The sequence below is a fragment of the Loa loa genome, assembly GCF_000183805.2.
Source record: "Loa loa unplaced genomic scaffold supercont3.516, whole genome shotgun sequence".
Lineage (NCBI taxonomy): Eukaryota > Metazoa > Nematoda > Chromadorea > Rhabditida > Onchocercidae > Loa > Loa loa.
Genome location: NW_018108696.1, coordinates 14,329 through 22,883, shown reverse-complemented (window position 1 = coordinate 22,883; position 8,555 = coordinate 14,329). Strand labels below are relative to the sequence as shown.

The window sequence follows — 8,555 nt, the reverse complement described above, 5'->3', positions numbered from 1 at the left end:
TAATAATAATAATAATAGTAATAATAATAATAATAATAATAGTAATAATAATAAATCGTAATAAATAATAGTAATGATAAATAGATAAACAAAGAAATAAACAAATGAATAAGTAACAGAATTACCTCTCGTAAATATTGCCCAAATTTAGTTTATGATTAAGCCCTAAAAACTTGAGCAGAATATAATCAAACCTAAATTCAGGACATGTTTTAATGCAATCTTCGCGCGTCCGAAAATTATTTGAATTACCACCTTGACCACTATAAACAAAGTTCACACAAATTTGTGATTGTGTATTGTAATACCAACGATTTAAAATTGCATTTCCATTCCCGTTGGACACTGGCATATGACAAGGGTCACCAACTGAAATATGTTGAGATTTTTTTAAGGAATAAATCTGATTTAACACTTTTATTGAATTTAGCAGAATAATTCGAAGGAGGAGAAAAAAAAACAAGTAAAATCTAAGAATTAATCTTACTTGTAGGACAACAAACTGTTGTTGATGATGTTGCACCAATATGACAATAGTAACCGATACCACATATAGTGCTACTATCACTGTCACATAGTATTGGATTACCTTCTGAACTCATAGCTGGAAGACCATTTTCGCATGGATTGTCTAATATTGGACATGTTTCTTCACAATCCATCTTTGACAAGAAATTATTCTGAAATTGATAGAAAAAAAATGAATAAATAAAAAATTTTTGTATCTGAATGATCTCTGACATCATATATAAAATGATATCAGAGGTCAATTCAGAGGTATTAGAGATTTGATATCGTATTTAAGGGACAAAAAATTTTCAAAATATGACAAAAAATACTTAATTTTAAGAAATTTTTGAAGATTTTAAATTAAATTTGCATCAGTTTAATTGTTCTAGGCTTTAATAAGAAGAGAAATTGATATGATATCTTTGGAAGATAACATATCTTTGAGACTTTATAAATATTTCAAAAAAAATTAAATACTTCGTTAAAATAAACTAGAAATGTTAAAATTACCGAATTATAGGTTTGTTTAAAATTGGATGAATTGAAACAAACAAACAAACAAACCTGATTTCCACCTTTTCCAGAATAAATAAACTTCTCACATGTTCTTGTTCTACTATTAAAATAATATCGAGTGAGTTTAGCTTGACCTCTACCCTCTTGCAAGGATTGAAAGCATGCTTGCGATATCATTCCTGGCATATCATTATGTTCACTAGAACCAATTCTCATGTCCAGAGCTGGACCATTAAAATTTTGCATAAAATTCGTCGATAACAAACTTCTTAGTGGTCGAAATTGATTTGTAATTGGCATTGTATTGAAATTTATTACTAAAAAAAAATGAGCAAAATTATTGAAAACTTAAATTTGTAAAAATTTAAAATATAATTTAGCGCTAATAAACTAATTTTAAAATCGAAATAGAAGCGAAATTGTCGTAAATTTTAACTAATTTTAACAACTAATTACTTATAACTATTGCGATAGTTATTTATAAATTCCGATATTTATATACTCTCTTTGAATATTCAAAAGTTAATCAATGAATCATTTGTTTACATTTGATGATTTCTATTTAGAGATTGCTTAAAATTTATATAGCTTACAAGATGGACAGCAGACTGATGTTTGTCGTCGATCACCTATATGACACCAATAATTGGAAGGACATAAAGGATTAATAGATGAGCAAAATGCGACACTTCCATCATTTTCATCAACATATGGTAAACCAACTGGACAAGGATTATCATATTCTGGAAATGATTCATTATAATTTATGACTTTATGAAGTTTAAAAACCAAAATACAACAAAATGAAATTATTCAGCATTTTTGATACATTTGTAATGGTATAATTAAATTTGAATTTTTAATAAAAATTCCAAAAATTATTGATATTTTTTGATCATATAATTTAATTAATAATTCCTAAATTATTACAAATTCAATCATTAGACGTTGTTACTATTATTAGTAAAAAGGTGCATAAAAATATTTATTATCATTAATAAATATTTTAATTTGAAAATTTTGAATTATATTAATTTTCAAATACTTTTACCAGGACAAGCCATCCGACATTCCTGAATTGTTTCAAAACTATTATCATTACCACCAAATCCTGAATATATGAATGGTCGACAGAGTGATGCTTCTGCATCAAAATGATATCGTGGTAAACTATATGTACCTGTTCCAGGTGCAAGTGCTTGCAAGCAACGATTTCCACCTAAAATTTGAACAAATTAATTTGTGTTTGTAAAAATTATCATATTTTTTCATTCTGTTTTCATGATTTTAATTTCTTGAAATCGATCAATAATTCATATCTTATAACTGAGACTGATCAATAATTTATATCCCATATCTGAAACCGATCAATAACTCATATCATATCTGTTATCACAAAGTGTACAAAAGTGATCATTTCGTTATGTAACAGAAAAAAAAAAAAGAAGACTCACGAATATTTTCGATCGCTATATTTGGCGCTAAATTTTGCGTCCCACTATTGAATTCACTCGAAATTCTGGCATTTTCAAATGCAGTACCAGATGATGAATCAACTGAGACACCAGTGTTAACCGGGCTATTACCGGTAAATATCGGTATACCAGAACCGATTGATTCAGATATCATTCCACTTTTTGGTATACCATAATAAGAATTAATAAAAGTTCCTGCTCTAGTAAAATCAGATGTTCCAACCTGATTGATAAAATTATTTGATTGTGATATATTACTAAAATTCGGTTTAATACCAGTAGCTGCGTTATATCCGAGATATTCATTCGAATTAATTGGTTTAGTATTACCATAATTGATTGATTCAATTGGTGCAATATTACCAATAGCCATATTAGCACTATCAATCGAATCAACAGTTCTGCTTTTCATATAATCAATATTGGTGGTCAAGGAATGACCATTGTTCAAATTATAAATGCTACCGGAACCAGAATTAACATTTGCAAGAGGATTTGGCATTATTACTCTATCATTGATAAGTACAGTTTGATCAGTTCCTGGACAACAAACACTTTTTGTTAAATCATCCAGAATTCGGCAATAATATCCTTTCGGGCATGAATGAACATTTTCTGGTGAACATCTAAACTTTTTGAAAGTTTCATTAAATTTGAATACATTTAAAGGAAAGTTGAAATGAATGATTAATAGTAAGCTTATCAATAATAAGCTTATCAAATTTTATCATATGACCATTTATATAAAACTATACATACTGTTCTTGTACATTTGTTTGAATTTGTGGTTCACCATTTTCACATGGATTTATAGCGCCACAACTTTGTTGACATATACGAAATGTCAAAAAATTATTTTGATTTCCCTAAAAAATAAAATAAATTTATAAAATTTGAATAACACAATCAAATTCATTCTATATTTTCCTTATTAAAAAGAACATTAATTCAAAATTAATTATGGTAGGTTTTTTTTTTTTTTGTAATTTTCAAGTTAATCTATAAAATAATTTTTTTTTTCATTTTTAAGCATATTTTCTGCATTTAATAATTATATAAATTGCTATTCTCTTACCTTGAAACCGTTAAAAATAAATGTTTTGCAATAATTATCGTTTGCATCATAGTACCAACGTTTTAACCCGATAAGACCAATTCCGGATTCTTGTTTTTGCTTACATGGATTGTCAGCTTTTAAATTTTTTTTTTAAAAATTACAAGTCAATTTTTTGAAATACTTTGGAATTATTAAATATTGGAAATTACAATGGAAACTGCAATCTTTTTTATTAACTATCAATTTTTAAAATTATAGTAATAATAATTTTTGATAAAATTTTTAAACTTGATATAAAAATTTTGAAATTACTAAATTATTAAAGAAGAAAAAAAAACACCAATTATAGGACAACAAAATGTTTGTTGTGGTCCAGCACCAATTTGACAAAAGGTACCACGAGGACATAGGAATGAATCAGTCGGAGAGCAATATTGTAACTGAAATCCGATTGGCAATGGCTGAAGACATGGATCAGTATTTGCATTACTGATAAGATCAACAATTCCATCAACTTCTTGTTTTGATTGAACCGAACTAACTTCATTATTTTGTGACATCTGAAGATATGCATATAAATCATTCTTCATAAACAATGTATGATAGATTAATTCAACAAATTAAAAATATGATATTATTTCAAGTTAATGCGATCCTTATGAGGTTAAAGATCAAAAGTTCAATGATTAATTTTAACATTTCAATTTTCATTATCTTTTGTAAACGAATAAAATGAAGAGATTTCAAAAAATTATATAAATTTCATGCAAATTTCTTGTAAAAACTATAATATTTGATAAATTATTACGACAAAAAAAATACTTTTTGTTAAAGAACTGTGAAAAAAAAATCATATTATTGGAATTATTAATTAAAAATTGAAAACTTATCACCTGAGAAACAACATTTTGAACATTAGGAATTTTCACCAAATGGTATGCTATATTTATTGGGATTGTTAGTTGTCGAAATTAATTCTAAATATTGAATAAAATTAATTTGAATAAAAATTGATGGTAGAAATATTTCAAATTTCATTTATTAAATATATAAACTGTTTCCAGTACCAGTTTTTATGGTTGATGATAAATTCCAATATGATATTGTTGGTATTGCAATTTCAATATTAGGTTTTCGAGTACTTGATAAGAAGATATTTGATGAATTGGTTATCGATGTTATCGACGACAAAAGATCTGGATTGAAGATGTCTTTATAGTAGCAGTAGTGGTAGAAGTAGTAGAAACCACTTCTAATTTTTTACTTATACAGTAAAGTAAATGGTACATGTACGGTAAGCGATAATGGTGGTACTATCAACGCTAAATATGTACGGTAATCTTTTGAAAAAATATTCGAGATATCCCAGAGCATAAAATCCTTCTCTGATGTTTTTTAAAATCTTTCTAGTATTTTAATACCAATTTATTCATGTTCTTTTTTCACTTCCTAAAAACACTGGTAAGTTTTACAATTCCTAATTCATTTGAAATTTTTTATCTAAATCAATCGCATAATTAATAAATTTTGGAACATTCAGTAAACCTTTAAACTTTTCGAAATTCAATGTTGATTCGGTTGATGATGTTGACATTGACATTTCTGTTGCAGTAATTTGAGTGGTGACGAATGGCATTGATACGATGGTTGTAGACAATCCTGCTGATCAACATTTTAACAAATAACAAAATATTATACAATAATCAATTTTAAGTATTAAATTACCATAATAAAGCAACTATTAAACATTATCCGGAGTAATATTAATAATAACAATTAATCAATATTGCTATCTTTCATCATTAAATGATGATGTATTTTTGCTCTTCTTACCAGAATTTAAGCATATTTCTGAGCATTGTTGATGTTTGGCAAAACGATTATTATTGCCACCAAATCCAGTGTAAACAAATTGTTTACAAGCATTATTTCGTGCATCATAGTAAAAGCGAGGAATTTTATACGGACCAGTACCCGGTACTTTTGGATGTAGACAAATATTAACATCACTAGTATTCCCTGGAAAAAAAAAGGAAAAAGAATTTTGTATTATTTCATTTACTTTACTTATCTAATTTGTATGTTTATTTATCTTACTTTATTTAATAATACCTATTTATTTACTAAATAGTTTTCATTTTTATTATTAATAATTTTTACCATAAATATATGTAATGTTATGTTTATTCAATAAATTTCACAATTTTCAATATTTCAATTATTTTTTTGTTTCGTTGAACAGTTTAAACAAAATAAAGGAATGTTATAAATTTAAAAAGAAAAAAATTCAAAAAAACAATCATTTACTCAATTTATGTCTTGTATTTTCATTTTTCCAATAAATTGTTACTTTTTTTTTGCTCCCAATTTTTTTCGTTTTTTTTACAAATTATGATCATTTAATTAATGCTATTTTAGTTTTTCGTCTTTTTAATTACAAATAAATTTTTAGAATTGAATTTTTATGATATATGTTTTGCTTTTTTTTCCCCGACATCTTTTCAAATGTAATTTTTATAGTTTTATTCTGTAAGAAAGAAAAAAAAGAAAAAGTTCAAAGATTGCATTATATTTAAATTTTTTATAAAAACTAACCAATTCCACAAATATCCAAACATATATGATTTGTTTCAAAATTGTTCGCATTACCTGCTGTACCCAAATAATTGAATTGAATACAACGATCAGCGGCAATATCAAAATACCATCTAAAGAAACGAAAAATTTTTTGAAATTTATATTTTTCTTTTTTTCAAAAAAAAAAAGAAAAAATTTGCCATATTTTATAAAAAGTACATAATACTAAAAATATGTGTCATTAATTAATATTTAAGTTTTAGTTCAAAACCTGTAAAATTAACAAAAAATATTAGCAAATATGCATAATTCCTCAATTAATCATTTTAGAATTGAGCAATAGTAGTAATAGTATTCATTGATAAGTTTTAATTTGTATCATTCTGAGAAGTTAATCAATTATTACCGATAGGATGGTGAATGCCAGTAACACTGGTTCCTCGGTCTGGAATTAGTTCACAAGGATTTAAGGTAGCATCTGAAAATTGTAAAATTTTAGAATATATCACAGGGATTCCTTTAATCTTATCATAATAAAATATTAGAAATAGATATAAAATACATCAGAAATATTGGAAATTAAAAATTAATATCATTTTATACTGATAAAATGGGATTAAATTAAGATTAAATTAACATGAGAAATTTGTTAATTTTATTGGCCATATTTGAGGTCACATATTATTTTATTGGTCAAATTTGAAGTCATATTTCTACTACTATAAAGTAAATTTTATAGAGCATAATAAAAAGCATTAGTAGATATTTTTAGATAAAATAAATTTGAATTCGAAAGATTTTTTCTAATTAGTCGAATTAAAAAATTGATTTAATAATCTGAATTGGAATTGAATTAAGAGTATTTTAAAAAAATTAAAACGAATACTTTGAATGATCTTTTGTTGCTCATTTATTGAATACTTTTGATTACCAATATCAAAATTATTTGAAAATGAACTATATGCTAATGATGATGCAGGTGGTTGTTTACCTAAAATATTCATACCAAATAGAAATGTATTAAAATTGGAAATGGAATATCAATTAAAAATTAAAAATTGTACAAATTTTCATGTCAATGCAGTAAAAAAAAATGGTAATTATTCAGAATGAATGTATAACAACATACCCAATAAATAAAATCATAATTTACCTAAAATGAAACCATAATTTACCCGAAATCATAATTTTAACTTAACCATAATTTACCTAAAAATAAATGAAATCATAATTTGCCTAAAGTATGGAGCAGTTTATTCAGGATAATGAAAGTGATAAATTGTTTAAGACGAAACAAAAAACAAAAGATAATCTACCTTAGTAACAATTTAAGTAATAATTTACTCAAATAATTTGCCCGGAATAATAATTTACCCAAGTCTAGATAAATGAGTAATGAGTAACAATTTACCCAATTATTCTTTTTTATCATGTACTTTTGTTCAAACAATATCACTCAATATATCAAATAAAGGTGGATAATAATTAATACAAAATAATAAGTAATAGCTTACCCACTAAGAAAAGTTATTAATTTACCCTAAAACAATACATAACAATTTACCCAATAAAGGAAGCACTAATTTACTTCCCTCCGAAAGAAAAAAAAAGGAAGCAAACAGTTATCAAATAAAAGAGAGCAATAATTGATCTAAAAAATGAATGATAATTTTACCCAATAGAAGGGGTAATAATCTACTTCCCAAAAGAAAAAAAAAGTGAGCAATAATTTATTGAATTAAAAAAAAAAGAAATTAATCCAAAAGAATGAATAATATTGCATAAATAAATTAATATTTTATTTTCTAAAAACAAAAAAAAAAACTAAGTACCAATAATATTTAACCCAAGAAAAGAAAAGTAGGTAATAATTTACCCGAAAAAAAAAAGAAAAATGAGTGATAATTTACCCAAACATGCTTTTTCACAATCTGTTTTAGTTTGAAAATTATTCTCATTTCCACCATATCCAGCATATATTAATTGTTTACACGTGGAACTTTTCCAGTCATACCAAAATCGTTGAATTTTTGCGCTTCCATAACCATTTGTTGGTGTTAAATGGCAACGTTCTTTGACTACAATTTGATATTAATTAATTTATTGAAATAAATTACTGAAAAAAGAATACTGGATAATTGCTAAAAAAAATTAGATTACTGAAAAAAAATTAAAATAAAAAAATAATTAGTTAAAAAAAATAAATTACTAAAAATTAAATTAAAAAAAAACTAGTTAAAATAAATTATTGGACAATTAAACAAGTATAAAATTAATAATTATAGTATAAAAGATTAAATATGTGGATCATAATTGGTTTTTCAATTAAATTTTCAATAATTCATTTTGCTCCTAACAAATTCTTTTATTTTATTTCATTTTTTTTTTAAACCGTACCTTATTGCCTTATAATATGATGT

General features: G+C 24.9%; 2 protein-coding genes across 2 annotated transcripts in view; both read right to left on the bottom strand.

Annotated features, from left to right (window-relative positions):
• LOAG_18773 (kunitz/Bovine pancreatic trypsin inhibitor domain-containing protein) overlaps positions 1-4,118 on the bottom strand; it is a gene marked incomplete at both ends in the record, with an annotated part of 6,001 nt that extends 1,883 nt beyond the window's left edge. Inside the window, 9 exons of the mRNA XM_020451436.1 lie at positions 195-369; positions 488-680; positions 1,075-1,343; positions 1,620-1,769; positions 2,078-2,245; positions 2,481-3,127; positions 3,261-3,367; positions 3,577-3,692; positions 3,899-4,118. Of these exons, the coding sequence (XP_020304781.1) occupies positions 195-369; positions 488-680; positions 1,075-1,343; positions 1,620-1,769; positions 2,078-2,245; positions 2,481-3,127; positions 3,261-3,367; positions 3,577-3,692; positions 3,899-4,118 (2,045 nt within the window). The remainder of the gene's footprint in view (positions 1-194; positions 370-487; positions 681-1,074; positions 1,344-1,619; positions 1,770-2,077; positions 2,246-2,480; positions 3,128-3,260; positions 3,368-3,576; positions 3,693-3,898) is intronic.
• Positions 4,119-5,347: 1,229 nt separating this feature from the next.
• Positions 5,348-7,139, bottom strand: LOAG_10441 (hypothetical protein; the record flags this gene model as incomplete). The annotated part of the gene is made up of 4 exons (XM_020448165.1): positions 5,348-5,577; positions 6,154-6,266; positions 6,542-6,580; positions 7,057-7,139. 4 exons carry the CDS (start codon positions 7,137-7,139, stop codon positions 5,348-5,350), a joined length of 465 nt encoding a protein of 154 aa, XP_020301667.1.
• Positions 7,140-8,555: the final 1,416 nt, after the last annotated feature.